The sequence below is a fragment of the Podarcis bocagei genome (assembly GCF_964188305.1).
Source record: "Podarcis bocagei genome assembly, chromosome: 4".
Classification (NCBI taxonomy): Eukaryota; Metazoa; Chordata; class Lepidosauria; order Squamata; family Lacertidae; genus Podarcis; species Podarcis bocagei.
This window is the reverse complement of record NC_138128.1, coordinates 97,958,055-97,976,929: the sequence shown is the minus strand read 5'-3', so window position 1 is coordinate 97,976,929 and position 18,875 is coordinate 97,958,055. Positions and strand designations below refer to the sequence as shown.

Genomic DNA, 18,875 nt, shown 5'->3' with positions numbered 1-18,875 from the left:
ATTGTCCAAAACTGGTCCACACCATGATATCGGTTTCACAATTTTTGACCTGGCTATGTATCACGAAACATGATGTGTATACTATGCAAAAATCAGGATGCAGGAAAAACTGTGAGGCCAGCTGGTGTCTCTACAGAGCTCCATTTTTATTTAGCACATCATTGATATATCAGTATTATTATTATTATTTATTCAACTTATACATCAGTATGTATATATATATCAGTATATCACAATGTTGATCTGGTGATATATTGAAAAATAGATATCTCCCAGCCCCAGTGCATGTTTTCTGTCAATACCAGAGAGACATTTGACAGTCCAACACTTTCTTTTGTTTGTGTGTTTTACAGATAACCACCCAAGTGTGTAGTTGTGGATTCACCGCTTGCTTGCTTAGTTTCACTGTATCCAGTGGCGTAGCGTGGGGGGTGCAGGGGGGGCATGCCGCACTGGGCGCAACATCTGGGGGGGCGCGGAAGAGACTCGAGTGCTAAAATCCACGGGTTAGGGGGCGCAAATTACTTGCCTTGCCCCGGGTGCTGAGAACCCACGCTACGCCACTGACTGTATCTGCAAGGATTTGTAACTAGCCAATGGTCAAGGATGTTCCCTGAAACACAAGGAGATGCACAAAGCTTTGACTTAAGGTATTCACTCTCCAGAATGAAACTATGCAGATGCTTGGCTGGCATTTGTTGCCATCTGGGTGACCTCGGAAACTATCTGGAGGCAAGAAACCCAGGGGCAAAAGGAATGTCTCCGGCAAACAGGAGAGTACTTAAGCATTCCTTCTTTCCTCTTGTGGCCAAAGCTGTTTGCATCTAAGAAGTGATCGACTCAGGGCAAATACAGTTATCAGAACTGAACTTGACAGTGGACATGAAGACTGTAGAAGCGTTTTCTGAAATGCCGTTCCTGTGTTTGTTTAATAAGGCAAAAACAGGATCCTAACAGTATAGGATAGGAGACTCTGAGATGGTTCACACTTATTTGTACATGGACACACAGAACGTAACCCTGTTTTTCCCCTGCTTCCTCAGTCCTGGGTGTGACCCAGTACCAGCTGCTCGCTGAATATTTTCAATCCCAAAGCAGGGAACAGTAAAAGAAAGTAATAAATGTATTCGGGGGGGGGGGGAATAACAAAACACAAAAATTCAGAAATCATAAAATCAGGTCCAATAAATAACAATGACTTAGCAGCTGCATCATAAGGCAAATGAAGCTAAACCACAGTGAAGACAACAATTAGAAAACAGATGTGAGCAGAACCTCTCAAGCAAGTCTCTCCTACAACCCATTCCTTAGGCTCTTTCCACCACACTGCCTCTGGAACATGGCAACAAAATGTGCAGCATCCCAAATGCAATGAAGCCGCCAGCCATATATCATGGCCTGACAAATGATCCAAGTTCCAAGTAGGTTAAAAAATAATTTTAAAAAGGGGTGGGCCTCTGTACGTGACTGAAGGTTTGGATTCCACTTGATGAGTCACAAATGATGGAAGCCTTTTTTTGAAGCACCAGGGGTTGTGACACCAGGTGCCATGGAGATGGACCCAGTTAATTTTTTCTTGGGATGATTTGACTAATAAGTTTCAATGTATGTTGGCAGTGACCCTAACTACTACTACTACTACTACTACTTCTTCTTCTTCTTCTTCTTCTTCTTCTTCTTCTTCTTCTTCTTCTTCTTCTTCTTCTTCTTCTTCTTCTTCTTTTTCCTTTCCCCATCATTTGTGTTCTTCTGCACCTGTACTTCACTTGAGGGACATGGTGGGACTGACCTTGGGAAGGGCTGCCATACCTCTCGTTTCCCCCAGAGATTACTTGGATTTCAAAGGCGGAACTGATATTCAGAGGGAATTTCCAAAAGGCAGAACTTTGTCCTGGATCTTAGACAAGTCAATAGAAAAATCAGCAACTTTTGGGTTTTCCTTTAAAAAGCTGAACAATTTTTTTTCAGGGTGTCCTTGTTTTTACTTTTTGAAATATGTCAACCCTAAAGGTGGGTGAGATAGCTGGCCCTGCCTCACAGGTTGTAATACATTTCTTAACTGTGGCCCACAGACTACAGGTTGCCCGAAGGGCATTTTCAGGTGGTCTCCCAGATGAAAGTAGATGAAAATGCCAAGGTGATTAATGTTGATTGATCCGCACTTCTACATCTCAGGCAGTTCTGCTGAATGCATGCAGTGATGAAAAAGGGGAAACAATAGAAGGCTTGCTGTGCTGTGTCACTATTCTTTTAACTTTGTCACTATTATTTCAGTAATGCTCACTCAGCAACTAGCCAAGCTTCCCTCCCTTGCAACGCTTCACCTTCTCCTGTCCCTTAATTTGGGAGTGTGTTGAACTGTCATGACTATTTGCTCTGGTGCTCATTTGAATATCTGTGAGTAGGATCTGGGTGGACACAACCCTGATGGTACCCCTGTTGTGAACAAGACAGTGGCCATCCTGAACCTCCGAACTCAGTGCTGTCTCTCTTAGCCCCAGTCTCCCCAGAAACTTACCTTGGAGCAGGTGGAAGGAAGAGATGGGCGCTGCAGAGCATCTTTCCCCATGACAGATGCAGGGAATTAGATGCCATTCTCCTCACCATCAGGAACAAAGTGTCCCACCACCACCACTTTCTCCCTTCTCCAACAAAATATTTCTGGGAAGCCTGAGGGCTCTCCCCATGTTTGACTGGAGACTTCTGGGATGTTTTCATTCCATCTTCTACATCATTTCCTATACTTTGTGGAGGTTCACAAAGAAGAAGCAAACCATAACAGTGGTCCCCCGTGCAACAAAACTTTAAGAATTGATGGACTAGATGGTCTTTTGGTCTCACTATTTTGTGATACAAAGCTCCCCATCTGTTTTTGAACAGGAAACTCCATTTCATGCCTCATCAGCCCTGGAATGTTCAGTGCCATTCCATCTCAACAGCTTGTCTAGGGCCTAGTTCATACATGCTAAAATCCCCCAGGCTGCCATCCTTATTAGGAACAAATATATGAGCAGTCTGACTACGCAGCAGGTAAAAGAAATGTGCCACTGGCCTCATGGAGTTTGCTCCTGGCAAACTCAGTGGCCCATTTGTCTCGTATGCTCCTTCTTCCATGCTCCTGTGGCTGCAAAACTGCCCCCCATGGGGGATTTCAGCGGACTGGACATATGGCCACCAGCTAAACTGGAAAAGAGCTTCGAAAATGAACAAATGTTTCAAAAGGACTGAAGTGGTTTTCTATCCTTTCCCTCTCCCGGGGAAGCATGTTTCTTAAAAAAAGACGAGGGATTCCTAATTAGTGCTGACTGCACACTGCCGTTTCATCATTGTGGTCTGGCAGCATGAAGAGAACCAGGACACCAGATTTAATAATGCTAAGTATTCCCAACTGCAACGTTTTACAGTACTCATTGACCCAAGGTTCCTCAGGAAGGCTGAAAACAGATGTGTGTTGCTGCACAGCATACAGTAAATCACCTCGAGAATATTAATGCGACATTAAGTAAAACTTTTGTTTCTAGCGGAGCCCTGACTTGCACCATAAAGTTTCCAACAGATGGTGTTGTCACTTTGAAAGCAGAGAGATAAGAGAACAGAAACAGCCACATCCAGCCCATTCATGTTTTGTAACTTCAAGTGACACTCAGTTCTTCTCCAATGTAAAGAACAAAAGCTGAAAACAGCCTGAGGAGTGAAGTCGACGCAGCTTGCCGTCTTCTTCATGCCAAGCAACTTCAAACCCGTCCAAGTCCTGCTGCACAAAACCCACAGAAGCTTTTGTTGACAAGATGCAGTTATGAGAGGAGCTGAGGGGAGATCTAAAGCATACAAAGCCCAGCTCGGCTTCAGATAAACGAGGAGACAACAATCCTGAACATAGCTACCACGAATCTGATGACCACTTTGCATGTTGCGTGTTGAGGTCCCCAGGTCCACCCCAATAACTCACACATCACACAGAATTTTTTTTAAAGGTTTTTGGCATAATTTTGGCCACAACTTTATTAAAATACAAATTTGTGAGTGGTTGCTTAGGCATTGGTTGCAACTATCTGCCCCCACCATGGGGGACAGACTGACATTCCGCACAATGCGAAAGTCAGAATGGGGGAATACACTTAGGGGTTACGCGGAGCAGGGAATCTGCCCTCACCCCAAATGCAACCAGGAGCTCATTGCTATGGCCCGAGCCCCCTTGACAGAGTGGACAAGCAATAGTTAGCCCCCACTTCCTTTAACGGAATCCCTTGCAGCAGCAGCAGCATTAGAGGGGCAGGCACAGCCAATCCATGCCCCTCAACCAACCAAACCATAAACCAATGCCTAACCGCGAACCTTACAAGTTGTGACAATTTGCTACGCAGTAGGCAAAAACCAGATGGCCCCAGCCAATCAGCCAGATGGACAAAATTCCTACCTACCAGGCCCCCGCTCCAAAGCAGACGACCCTATGACAGGCATAGCAAGGTCAAATCGAACAACCCTATTCTAGGGAGGGAGGGACGGGCAATCCGCTGCACGGGCGAAAAGAGGACCCTCATGCAAGGAGTTTTAGCATTTCTGGCTGTCAATCAATAAATGGCAACATTAATTTCTTCCCAACAACAAGGGAAGCCCCAATCGCATCAGTGGCCAACGATCAATTAGTCCGCCCCCAACTTTGGAGTGTCCTGGCGGCCCCCACCGCAACACGTGCTCTCCATGAAGGAGAACATGCTTTACCAAATCAATTGCATTAAGTTACTCACGGAATACAAGAAATCCTTTCAAGGGTCCATACAGACCAGCATTCTGTTTCCAACAGTGGGAAGCCAATGCCTCATCGGGCCTATGAGCCAGGCATGAAGAGGGCTGACCCCACCACCTGCTATTCCAAGGTGCAGAGTCTTTGCAAGCGAAGGTTGCTTCAGAAACAGAGGCAGCCTGAATATCGCGGCTGACAGCTATGATTAGACCCATCCCAAATGTACTTTTTCCTTTTAAAGGGCCATCTAAGCCTTTACCACAGCTTCTGGCAAAATAATAGTGATAATTAATGTTATTCCATATGTGAAGAAGCACTGCAGTTGTTCGCCTCGCTCCCCAGCAATTCTAGAGGGAAACTAAGGATGAGTCCGAACAAATACTAGGGATTATTTGCTTTTTTGTAAATATAACCGACCTTTCAAGAAAGCATCTCCACAAGGCAGCCTACAATGATAAATCACAACAATACGGCAATACAGGCAATTCTGAACTTATGCAGGGCATTGTGCATAAAGCCAAAACCGTATATAGTCAAAACACATTGGGTTCCAGAGTGGGTGGGATTGCCTGTTTTTTTTCCGGAGGTCCCCCTCCCTTTCCTTTTTTTAAAAAAACATTGTCAAGCATTTAAAGCTGCATGCACACAAGCTAAATGTGCATAAGTTGCAAGTTATCTGTACATAATAATAACAAATCATTTCCCTCAAATTTTGAGCAGTTGCTGCAAACCTAGCCAATCTAACAAATCGTGTCATCCTCCCAGAGAGCACGTGTTGTGTTGAGATTATCAGGACTGACCTCACTGCTTGTGTGGGTGGGAGCGATTGGATAGCCACAACAACCCTTGGTTGCTGGGGTAAATCTGGCCATTGGGATCATTTCATGCATTAACCAAGAGACCTTTATATACCGCTGCGCGTTGCATTGTGCACCAGATCACCCACCCACTCTCCCTATATTTAGGGTTCATTATGACCTTGCTGTGCCGTCGTGGGTCGTCTGCTTTTGGGACAGGGGCCCAGTAGGAATTTTCCCATTTGGCGGATTGGCTGGTGCCATTTGGGTTTCGCCTGCCGCGTAGCAAATCGTCACAACATTGTAAGGTTTGGCGGTTAGGCATTGGTTCAAGGTGGAGGGGAAGGGAGGTTGTCACACCTGCTCCTCCCAATTTGCGAAAGGGTATTCTGTTAAAGGAATCCAGGAGCTTGCCTTGCTTTTGTCCGATCCCCTTCCAGGAGTTAGGGCCATGCCAGAGCCACTGGGAGCATTTGGGGTGAGCTTCAGTCTGGGCCCGGTCCAATGTTCAAGAAAAACTGGAACGTGTCCAGAGGAGGGCAACCAAAATGGTCAAAGGCCTGGAAACGATGCCTTATGAGGAACGGCTAAGGGAGCTGGGCATGTTTAGCCTGGAGAAGAGGAGGTTAAGGGGTGATAATGATAGCCATGTTCAAATATATAAAAGGATGTCACATAGAGGAGGGAGAAAGGTTGTTTTCTGCTGCTCCAGAGAAGCGGACACCGAGCAATGGATCCAAACTACAAGAAAGACGATTCCACCTAAACATTAGGAAGAACTTCCTGACAGTAAGAGCTGTTCGACAGTGGAATTTGCTGCCAAGGAGTGTGGTGGAGTCTCCTTCTTTGGAGGTCTTTAAGCAGAGGCTTGACAACCATATGTCAGGAGTGCTCTGATGGTGTTTCCTGCTTGGCAGGGGGTTGGACTCGATGGCCCTTGTGGTCTTTTCCAACTCTATGATTCTATGATTCAATGCTCCCCCCGGATGTTTTCCCTTACTGACGTCTGCCGGAGTCCAGGCGTCAGTGCTGCCCTGCTGAGGTCAGGTGTAGCTAGTCAGGAACCAATGCCTAAGCAAACCAGTCATGATCTGTAATCAATAAAGATGTGGCCAAAATTATGCCAATAACCTTAAACTAAATTCGGTGTCAATCGTGTCTTTATTTATTGGGGGAGGTCTTGGGATCTTAACACGCAAAAATCATGCAATTGGAATATAATTTTGAGCTTGATCAACAGCATCAAGTTTTTGTCTGACCATATATATATGGACTAAGTTACAAAACAGAGTGGAAGTAAACAGTGCTTAGTACAATTGCATTATTAGAGGATTCAAGAACGTCACAGACAGCTTGCTGTGTAGCCTTTCCCAAACACATAAATTCCGATTATCATTCCTGTTTGTATTCACACTCCATATAAGCTCTCACCATAATACAATTCTCACCTTTTCAAACACTATGAGCAGCCTACTTTTGTGTGTGTGTCTGTTTCCTGTGCTTTCCATGTTTGTTTCTCAAGTCTATATCTGCAGGCAGAGAAAAAGGCGTGTAAACAGATACACTACGGCTTAATATAAATGTGCAATTGTCTCTGTGGGCCATGTGAATAATTGCAATTTGGAAGACTTATCAGCGACAGGCTAGACCACCAGAGTAGAATTAGATCCATGACATTAGGCTACCAAAGAATAAGACGATGCTGAGGCCATTTCATGTAGCCTCTAGGATCTTGTTACAAGCTTAAGAATTCCAACACTTACATTTCTCACGAAGTCAAAAGGAAACAAGTATGTGTTTTTAAACGTTTTAAACACGTTTTCATTTAAATGGTATTGTCTTGCCATTTTGGTTTTGGCTGCCCTGGGCTCCTTTAAGAGGAACAGCAGGATATAAATTGAATTTACAACAATAACTGCAATTATCCCATGATATGTGAAGTTGCTGTGACCAGTCCTGCGTCATAGACACAGATGCTGTTTTCTCACAACACTGAAATGCTCATGACTTTGTCCTTTACATGTAGGTCCCACTGAGGCCCTTTGGGTAACTCAGGAGAAGGAGACCCAATTTGCCATTGTTAACTCCAGGTACTAGGGGTGGAAGAACCAATCTCTCTCACATGTGTGTGTCCCACCCCCACCCAGCATTGGAATCTGTGAGAAGGAAAACATGGGTACGAGGTGCCCTTCAAGGGGTTAAAATAGAATTTGCCATACTTGGTGTTATGTACTGAAGTTCTTGTCCTGGGCCAGCAGGGGGATACTGTAGATAGTTATGCAAATGAAGGATCGAAAGTGACATTCAGTGATTGGATAGTTTTAGAAAGTTGTTACAGTGACGTTGTACTTGAGCTCTATATAAGCAGGCTGACTGAACCCTTCAGTTCAGTTCTGTCCTGGCCTGTGAATAAACAAGAGCTGTTTGAAGAATCGCTGTGTCGTCTGATATGTCGTCCCCCACAACTTAACACTTGGCAACATGGTTTGGGGCTATTCCATGGTGGGTGCTTAAACTCTAAATAACCAGCCTCAATAGTAAAGTAGGAAAGGGTGGGTGAGGAAGTTGAATACTCAAAGCCACACTTTCAAGACAGAGTTGTCCAAATCGCAGGCTAATTGTTGGTTAGCTACAACAACTGAATGATTTTCCCATCCAGATTAGGCTGCTGAATTGAAGAAAGCAAAGTAGGGCAGGACTTTTGTGTGAACTGTGAACTCAGGTACTGAAAACAAATTCCTAGGCTCAGAATGTGATCAGAGGCGCCCTGTAGTTTAATTCTAAGCCGTTTGTAGCTGACTCAGCTTGGTAGATCTTGGGATACTAGTAGAAAGAAAAGAAAAGAAAAAGATGGCCCAACAAGCCTCATGTTTGCCCACCCTTTTGTGTACCTAGTCAACATTTAAGGTACAAAAGAGATTCGAAAGGCAATTTGTCTCCCTAGTCTTGGCATTTGTGCAGAACATTATGCAAAGTCTTAACTTTTCGTTATTCATGTAATACACAATAAGTTACTGTTCAGCTTGCTATTGATTTTCAAGTTGGCCCTTATCCCTTGTTGTGGAAGATGAGCATTCTTGCTCTCTAGCAACCATAAGGTGCAATTGTCCTCCACCAAAGCTTTCTTCATGTGTTGGCTGCATGAAGAGGGTCAGGGTGCTAAAAGAGGCTTTGAGTTCATGTGTCCAACCCCAAAGTCACACAGCTGCCCCTGTGGCCCTGTTGGGCATAACTTCTCAAGCAAGGATCCTGCTCATAGGTGAAAGCTCCCCTTGTGATTTAGAACCCTGGGCAACTACAGACCTTTTCAGGCACTACCAATAAGCGCTACGTCGTCATGTGATGGAGCAGCAAGGACAAGCGTGGTAGCTCTGCCACCTCATCACTGTTCTCGTCATCCCCCAACATTTGGAGGGTCAGCTTATGAAATGGGAAGCCTAAATACTCCCCATGTATTTAGAACCCTGATCTTTTCCCAAGGATCCCCCTAAAACATCTGAGCATTTTCCATGGACACAGGATGCTCTCAGTTCAGAAGATCACCCTAAATGGGTTGCAGGATGAGGATAACAGCTATGAGCGGAGAGAGGAACTAGCACACTAATCCCCATTGCCTATCCCACAATAACTTAACACTTACTGGCACAGACTACCTTCCTCAGAAATAATGCCCAACACAACAGGAATGGGAGGAGATGTGTGGCTTTCGGGACAGGGCTAATCCCCTTTTACCATGCTTGCACATGAGGAATTCCTGAAGAAGACTCAAGTGCTTTTCTGATTTCTTTCTTTCTTTCTTTCTTTCTTTCTTTCTTTCTTTCTTTCTTTCTTTCTTTCTTTCTTTCTTTCTTTCTTTCTTTCTTTCTTTCTTCCTTCCTTCCTTCCTTCCTTCCTTCCTTCCTTCCTTCCTTCCTTCCTTCCTTCCTTTCAAAATAATTTTATTAAATATTTTCTTGTTTTACAAAAGTCCTTCCATTATCTCTTTTTTCTAACCTGGAAAAGGCAGCAACCACAATATATGAGTCAAAGTTAGTACGGTACTGAAACCTGACATCCCAGTTCCTCAAATTTCCCCTGTCCCCCCCAAAAGAGGCCTCTGTGTTTCTTCCTTGTTCTCAGAGCACTTCAGAATTTCTTCCTAATTTCGGTGTGTATGGCGTAGATAGTACCATATCCTTGTGAGATGGGTAAGGGTGACTTGTGTGATTTTATTTCAATTAAATATTTTCCCAGCACCCTGCAGCCTCCCTGATGGCCTTCCCCATGAGAGAAGTTACAATGTCTTCTCCTGTTCTGTACCCAAAGTACAGGGACCTGGGGAGGCTGGCTACCAAGGGCCCGAGACTAGTATTTGTTAAGTTGTGGGTGAACATATCAGACGACACAGTGATTCTTCAAACAGCTCTTGTTTATTCACAGGCCTAGAACAGAACTGAGCTGAAGGGTTCAGCCAACCTGCTTATATAGAGCTCAACTACAATGCAACAGTAACAACTTTCTGTAACTATCCAATCACTGAATGTCACTTTCAATTCCTTATTTGCATATGTGGACCTGAGTGAAAACTATCTACAGTATCCCCCTGCTGGTGCAGGGTGAGAACTTCAGTACATAACAGTATTCTTACTTGCCTTGTTTTTAAGGGAAGCCCTTCATTCCATCTTAAAGTAAAAACCCCACCCATGAGAATTTCACTAAAATGTTCAACTGCAGTTTCTTTTGTAAGATGCTTCTGAATCACGAATGGCTTCATGAAAACATGCACCAGGCACCAATTATACTGTTCTTCTTAACAGGTTTTTGCATGTCAGTTTATCACCAAAAGCAATTACGAGGGAAAGTCGTGGCAAAATAGAAGATAAAGATGTTTGCAAGAATGCTAATATTTACAATGCATTCTCGAGAGTTCAGAACGTGACTGGCAAGTTGCTGAGTGATAAGTGGGCTCTTTCTTACCTGAGTCTTAATGTTAGTCATTCTGCGCAAGCAAAACAGATGGAAAGCAGTTGTTTAAGAAGTTACACCTCACAAATGTACATAACTACCTAACACTTCATAATACTGCAAGTGTAACAAATCACTGGCCATCAACAAGACAATAAAAGACCAATCGATGAAGGAAACAACTTATTACTTCAGAGTGGAAGTTTATTATTTATGCCTGTCTCTCTCACACACTTCATTTTATGGCTTTCTGCAGTAACGTTTCTGGAAAGCCTGTTCAGCCATCTAACTAGTTAAGCATTTATCTGCAGGAGTATTTGAGTAATGTAGACTGAAGTGAACATTAAACACATTTTGGATGGGTGAAATATTTTAGCATTCGAATTTCACAAAAAGCGAGCTTAAGTCATCTGAATCCCAACTATGTGTACTTCATGCCGTGTCTGGAAACAAGCATAGAATTTGCCTTTTCCCAATAATCCAAGCTTCCATTCAAAAACAAGAGCCTGCCCTCAGGTGTCTCACAGAGAGAGGGGCGGTTTGCACAATCCAATTAGTGCATTGAGAATGGTTTGGCCTGTGGCAGAATCACTGTAATTTTTCTCTTAACCTTCCAGTACAATTTTTGGGGGTGTGTGTTAATGTCATAGTATGAATTTCTAACACCTGGGGAAGTGAATAGCATTTAGGCAGTTTTGTATAGAGTTTTAAGGCTGGGTCACGCCAATCTGCTGATTCTAAACAACATGGTTTGGGATTGAGGTTAGATCTCCATGTTAGCATGTAGTGCGCAACAGTGCTTTGTGCGCAACACAGTCCCAATGTGTAGCGTGGCTCATTGCCATAGGCAAATCTAGAAAGTGGCCCAATAAGTCCTGAGTTCTGGACTCTTCATAGGAGGAGGAGGAACTTGCCTGGAAGCTCAGGGGAGAATATGAACCCCTGGAGCAAGACCCAGCGGTGGAACTTCATGCCCCGGCACCGGGGGTGGAGAGCAGGCGGGGGCAGGGCTGGCGGGTGTCCTGGGGTGTGGCACACCGCCAGGGGGCGTGGCACCCAGCACGGGTGGGGGGGGCAGCCGTAATGGCTCCCTACTGGGATCACGCTGCCGGGGGCGGTGTGCCCCCCGCACTCCTCTTCCTCCCCACTGGCAAGACCACCTTCTGAGTTAAGCACCCCTTTCCCTTAGCCTCCTTGGTATGTGCTTCCAGTTGAGATAAGTCAACCATTGCAAGGATAGACTTGCTGGGCTCTTACAAAACCTAGTACCAGCCTACCACATGTCATGGGTGCTTTAGTTGAGATTCCGGCACTGCCACCATAGGGTTGGACTAGATGACCCTCGGCGTCCCTTCCAACCCTATAATTCTATGATCCTATTATTATTCTTATAGGGCATATCCACACCGATTCTGCACATCACTCTGTGGTTTCTCTTCAGATTGCAGAAATCTTTCACCTTTTACTAATTCTGCATGTCACATGATAAAGAAAGCACCGGGTGATGAGAGGGCTGGTGCTTGGTTTTGTGTAAAATAATAACTCTCCATTGTGCTTGGCCACATCGTAAGAACTCTGTATGCACTCATTAATGTCGAACACTGAGTGCTAATACGAACGTTACATTTTAAGCACACAGTGGGATTAATTACAATGAAATGGCAACTTGCTGCAAAGCTTAGTCTGTCTTTGCTGAAAAGTTTGTGGTGCAATCTCCACATCTTTATGTTTTTGTGCCCTTGGCACCCACAGCAACATCCTCTGGACTATACAATTCAGACGGGAGACAATCATGCACACATGTTTGAATAGCACCAGCAGCATTTGCCCATTGTTCTTGTGGTTCTTTGGATTGGGAGAATTGCTGTTCCCAGGGTACAAGCAAATCTGTTGCTTCGAATTGCTTGGGCCTCCCCTCCCCATTGCTCTGACCACCACAACCCAAGTTGCAGCCGCTTACTCATGATAAGTAGCTTGCACTATATGCTTTTGTAAAATGCACATGGAAAATGGACCTTTAACCTGACAAATTCTCATCATATTGAAGAATGCATTGGGATGAATGGCTGCTGACTCAAGTACAAGCAATATCTAGGAAAGACATTTTTTCATGTACAGTAAAAGAATTGCCAGAGTTATGATGTGCTGCTACTGATTCCCTGCAAAACTTGAAGAAAAACATTGTGAAATGCACTATTCATTTCAACCACCGGGGAAACATTTATGCTAGCAAGTGAATGCAGAAGCACTAATCCCAATAGCAACCTAGCAGGAAGCCAGCCCAAACTGTCAACCAATGTACTGCTGTGCAGAAGTACAAAAAGAGGTTTATTTCAGACAGTAACACACGCACCTCAGACACAAAACCGCACACAGTCAGTCTAAAGTTATGTCCACTTTATGGGAATTGACTGTTGTGCATTGTGATAGTTGCAGGACTGTATTATGTGTGGATGTCAATTTGAGATCAATGGGGTTTTATGCAACCGTCTGATTGCCGCAATTATTTCCAGCGAGGACAATTGTTTGGTTAATAGTCGCTAGGGTAATTTGAAATCCCTGTAACCAGAGATTTTTTCATCTATTTTTTAAAAAATTGTTTATGGAGGGAATGGGGAGAATCAATCAAGTCACTTCCTTTCAGTGAGGACAATCGATGACTTGTTTGTTCAAACGATGAGACATTACTTTTACCTCTGGGCCAGAATGAAACTCGGGTAGGACAGTATAAATGCACATGGCAGGAATGTTCCACCAGCACTGCAAGCACATTGATTGGTGCCGATGTTTAGATCCAGACAAATCACAAACCTATTTTCTTATGGGGTGCCCCATACAACTGTGCTTCAGAGAGCTTTGTGGGGATGTGCTATGTAAACCATAGTAAGCCGTGTGTGATTTTATTAATCATGCAATTCTATCAATGTTTAATTTTTTAAAAAAATATATATGTGTTTAGCTGTTTTTATTTTTATATAAGCTATGTTGAGTCCCGTCAAGGGAAAAGGTGAGGCATAAGCAAACAAACAAACAACAACAAAAGCAACCTAATCTAGAGTATTGGTTGAGCAAAACACTCTGATAAATTAGAATAGTCAACTTTGTTGTTCATTCCATCTTTCTGTTTTCTCCTTGCAATTAGCAGTTTGTATCACTCTACAAAGCATAGTTGCAACTCAAGGATGCATACTGAAGATCAGTTCGCAGTTTCCTCTTGGCAACCTGTCGTTCACCTGTCACCACAACTAGAATCAAACTGGTCAATGGAGATTCCTCTTTCCACTCTCTTTAGAGGGCATGCCTAGTGTCAAAATAGGGGTTCTAACTCACAATAGTGAGTAGAGAAGCAGGGAATGGTGAGCAATTACTCTGGTTCATATATGGCTATAACCATAGTGTTAATATATGGCTTAATATTATATGGCCACCTCACCTCACTCATATGTTTCAGATGCTAGTGAGGTGGCCATATAATACTAAGCTACTTATCAGTATCATCCCTGTGTAAAGCACATTACTCAGCTTCAATAATGACAAAAATATTTTAAACACTCCAACTGGTGATCAGAAAGAAGAAATCTGAGAAACACTTTAAGATTAATGCAGCAGTTTTCTAATGACTGAAGTCTAACTAGTTAAATAAATAGTTCTATTGCCTATAGTTTGGTTTGAGAAAAGTACTTGCCAAGATGGGTGCCCTCCCGATGTTTGGACCACAACTCCCATCAACCCCAACCAGCACAGCTGCTGGGATTTGTAGTCCAAACCATCTGGAGGGCACAAGCTTACTCAGAAGCAAGACGCACTGAATGACATGAGGTTTATTCCCACGAACGTGAACACAGGTGTGGAGCCTTAACAGCCAGGCCCCCTCTAGGCATACTCAGAAGCAAGCCCCACACAGTTCGATGGAGCTTAGCTCCCAAGTAAATGTCTGCACCCTCTCTTTGGGGTAAGCCCCCCTGAACAAAGTGGAAAACATGCCTGTATACATATGCAGAGATGTGGCTTCACAGCTGCAGAACTATTTCCATTAACTTGGTAATAAGCCCAGCTGAACACAATGACACTTCCTTACACATGAATAGGATGAGGCTCAATGTAGATTTGGTATTTGGACATTGAAGCACCATCTGCTGCAACCATTGTAGTGGAAGTCAGGGTGCAGGCATGTTTACCCAGAGGTATGGGGGCGGGGGCCCTTGCTCCTGGCTTTATAACTTTTCAACCTATGCTGCCTCTGCAAGGAACTAGGCAAATGCTCAGCCCCTGCTCCCTAGAAGCCACAGGTTAGCCTCTCTGTCAAAGCAGCTTTTCACCAAATCCCATCATGAGCAAATGAGAGTCTAACTTCCTGGGTTGCTGCAGGCATTATGCAGAGATGAAATATTAGCAGATGCGCGGTTTTAAACTCTGGGATTTGGAAAGATGAGGTGGTTTCTTTCTGACACTCTTGCCTTCACTAAACCTGGAGAGTTGAGAAACAGTTCAGAAAGGCACAAATATTTTCTAGTCAAGTAACATTTGACTTTGGGCTATATATTTAAGCTGGAAGCAGGCTGCTATTGGCAGTCAGTCAGCTTAATTACAGTGTGATGACACTTGTTCGTTTGGAAGATGATTCATCTGGCGGCTTAGGAATCCAGCCCACCCCCACTCTGCCAAATACTCAGCCTAGATCCAAAAAGAGAGATTCAATTTAGCCTGCTAATTCTTAATGGGGATCAGTCCTTCAATGACAGGGCAATATATACACCAATTTGGGGTGCCCTAATGATTATTTTGGGGAGCACGAAAGTGCAAAGTTGAGCTGCTTGCTTGGGCTGGTTCTGCCTGAATCAGGACGCAGCTTCACAATACAGAGAAGTCTCAGTACATCCCCCCTTAACTTTATATTTTTAAGGGGCAAACTCCTAGAATTCAGACATCCCCACTTTGCATGGTAATTGAACATATTCCAGGTGTGTGATGCTGGCTGTGTTAGCCTCCTTCATCAATTCATCTTAAAGAGACTGCTACATCGCAGCATCTAGACTTGCTCACACTTGCTGAGGGTGAACGTGAATGAAAGAGTTTCGCTCTCTGCTGTCTGCATCTTCAAGACACACAAGCTCCTGGCTGCTTCAGTACAGCGCAGGTGCACGTGTTTGCGAAGAGTGGAAACGAAGCTGTCCTGTGAAGGCAAATCTTTAAAAAACGCATCAGAAACGCCTGGGAGAAAATGGCACTTACGGCTGGTGGCACAATTCCATGCCAATGAGAGCATTTTTTTATTTTTTTAAAAAGGCATTTCACACAAAAAGACAGACGTTGCCTTACCTTTATGTGACAGGCGTAACCTTGGCTGGCTTGTGTCTGTCGTGTGGCCCGGACTCCAGAAGTCTAGGAAAACGCTAGACAGTGCCAAAATGAAGAGGTCTGTAGCTGCCATGCTGTCCCAGAATAATGAGGATGTTCTTTGTTTTAATGGGTTAATAAATCGATAATAGCAAAGCTCAGAAGTTCCGCTTTTCACTCCGAAGAGTACTTAGACCTTTCCCACCCCAGGTTCCCCGTGGAGCATTTCATGGGAAATCCTTCAGGAGAAGAAATTCAGGGATCTCCAGAGAAACAGTCGTTTTCTTCTTCCTCTTCTGGCCAATATCATGAAAGAAAGGAAGAATGAGGAAGAAAAGAAGGCGCCTTCCCCTAAGACGGTGGCTTCTGCACAAGCAAGGCGTCAAGTGGGCTGCGTTGTTGCGTCTTGTTGGGCTGGGTGGCAGCAAACTCTGCGACTCGAGTCCAGGAAGAGGCTGCGATTTTCGCTCGCTCCGAGGCAATTCCTTCAGAGGCGAGGAGGTGCGTGCGCGCCAGCGGGTGCTGGAGGAGAGAAGCAGCTCTCTTCGGTCCTCTCCAGAACTCGGACTTGCCAAGCAACTCCTTCCTCCCCCCCCCCCAATCCGCAGCTCACCTCCACTCCCTCCCTGTCTCCCTCTCCCTCTTTCCTTTGGCTAATTGGAACCGAGAAGGGCTCTTGCAGTTGTCGGATCCACCCCCGAGCAGGGATGCAGCTTGCGTCCCTGCAGTCACTGGCAAAGTTCAGGGCGATTTGGCGAGGTGCCGGCGCGGGGAGCGGCTTCTTCGAAGGAGCATCTCCGGCCACGTGCAGATGGGCGCCCCCGGTCCTCCCGGGAACAGGGGCTGAATGGCCAGGGACGAGGTCCACGCTTCTCTCTTCCCCGCCCCACCACCCTTTGGGGAAATGCAGCAGGGAGCATGTTCCTAAAGCCCGGTTTGAGCCACCACGCGCCGAAAGCAAGCGATGCTGCCGGATTCCTGGTTCGAGTTCTGTATCTGGAGAGCCAGACGCACAGAGAGATAATTAGACGGGCTGTCAAGCCATTAAATAATTGTCCCCCGGTGCGCACTAATCAATTAAATGGGAATGAATTTGCATTTTGCATATTACCAAGATATCCGCAGAGGAGTCTTTCTTTTCTAACACATTAAAGGGAAATAGGAAGGTAACCATTTAATGCACTCAAAGATCGAAACATCTTTTTGCTTTCAGTCCATATTGCAGTAACGTAGCAGAGCCTAAATACTCTTAAAGAAACACATTTAACTTATAGTCCCGTTGCATAAAAGAAACTGCAGGATACAATTCTATACATAGCTACCTGGGAGTAAGTCCAGCTATACTCAATGGGGCTTACTTTTGAATAGAAATGCTGCCTAAAGCAATTAATGGTATGGATAAATTTATTTGTGTGTGTGTGTGTGTCAAAGAGAGGGAGGAGGGGACACACACAAAGGGATCAAATTTACTTGGAAGTTAAGTCCTATTCATTTAAACGGGATTTCCTTCCAAGGTTATTTCCAGACTCCAATGCAAAGAAAACATTTCTTCTGCAGAATTGAAATACTGTACAGTGGTACCTCGGGTTACATACGCTTCAGGTTATAGACTCCGCTAACCCAGAAATAGTACCTCAGGTTAAGAACTTTGCTTCAGGATGAGAACAGAAATTGTGCGGTGGCAGCGGGAGGCCCCATTAGCTAAAGTGGTACCTCAGGTTAAGAACAGTTTCAGGTTAAGAACAGACCTCCGGAATGAATTAAGTTCTTAACCCGAGGTACCACTGTGGGGCGTTTGCAGCCATATCCAATGGTGTTTCAAATATATGAAACTTCATGTGTGTGTGTGTGGTGCCTTGGAATGTAACCCCCACGTAAACCTAATAAGAAAGCAGCTGTTGCACTTAGCTAGCTAGGAGACACTGAACAGGCACAAGCCCAAGGCATGGCATCCGTGAATGAGACCTTGCCTACTTAGCATTATCATCATCACATACAAACATCAAAAACAAATCACATACAGAATTACCACTTCCCCAGTGGTACAAAACATTTACTAAAAGAAAGGAGGCAGAGCAGTGTATCATCACATTTCTAGGTCTCCAGGGAGATCAGACGTCTGCAGTGTATTTCGACGACAAAAAACCAAATAGAGATATTTAGCCACTAACTTGGTGAGTGCCTGATCATTCCCCAGTACAGTGGTGCCTCAGGTTAAGTACTTAATTCATTCCAGAGGTCCGTTCTTAACCTGAAACTGTTCTTAACCTGAAGCACCACTTTAGCTAATGGGGCCTCCCGCTGCCGCCGCGCCGCCAGAGCCCGATTTCTGTTCTTATCCTGAAGCAAAGTTCTTAACCTGAAGCACTATTTCTGGGTTAGTGGAGTGTGTAACCTGAAGTGTATGTAACCTGAAGCATATGTAACCCAAGGTACCACTGTAATAGAAAATGTATGACCTCCAACTCTTGTTTCCATTTGGGGATACAGAGTTGATCTAGAAATTGCTGACGGAGATCAGCATATAGTTTACAATTAAGGACCATGTGGGTAAGGGTTTCCACCAGGTGGTCTTCACATGGGCAAGTTCTTTCTCCTTCCACCCTGTCTGAGAACCTTCCCCAAAGGAGGTTTAGCATTATGGGTAGAAATACCATATTTTGTCCTCCCCATGACACTTTCCCCAAGTCCAGGATTTCACTTTCATTTATACTTGGAAGAAATACAGGGTTACAATCAAAGATGCAATGGTGGTAGGAACTCAACTAAGCCCTGGTGGCTTCCAGTTCCACAGGGAGAGGATCTGGCTCCCCCCCTTTCCCTCTTTCAATAATGCCCCAGATTAAAGCTGCATAATTCAGTCATGGGAGCTGGCTAGGTTCCCAAGATGCAGCCACCTAGCTGAATTTTGCTGGCAATGTGACACCAGCATGTGATGATGGATCCTGGGCTTTTCAGAGTTTGATAAATGGAGAGTATGGCTGTGTTCACACTCCCATTTACTGTGCACTCTGTGTTTCCAGTGTGGGGTTTTTAATATACGTTCATAGGAC

At 44.6% G+C, this 18,875-nt stretch overlaps 1 protein-coding gene across 2 annotated transcripts in view; it reads right to left on the bottom strand.

The window, feature by feature from the left end:
* Positions 1-16,403, bottom strand: part of SEMA3E (semaphorin 3E) — a 187,174-nt gene extending 170,771 nt beyond the window's left edge. For both annotated transcript variants that reach the window (XM_081191629.1, XM_081191630.1), the window contains exon 1: positions 15,805-16,403. In XM_081191629.1, the coding sequence (XP_081047755.1) occupies positions 15,805-15,916 (112 nt within the window). In that variant the 5' untranslated portion in view covers positions 15,917-16,403. The remainder of the gene's footprint in view (positions 1-15,804) is intronic.
* Between the last annotated feature and the right edge of the window lie 2,472 nt (positions 16,404-18,875).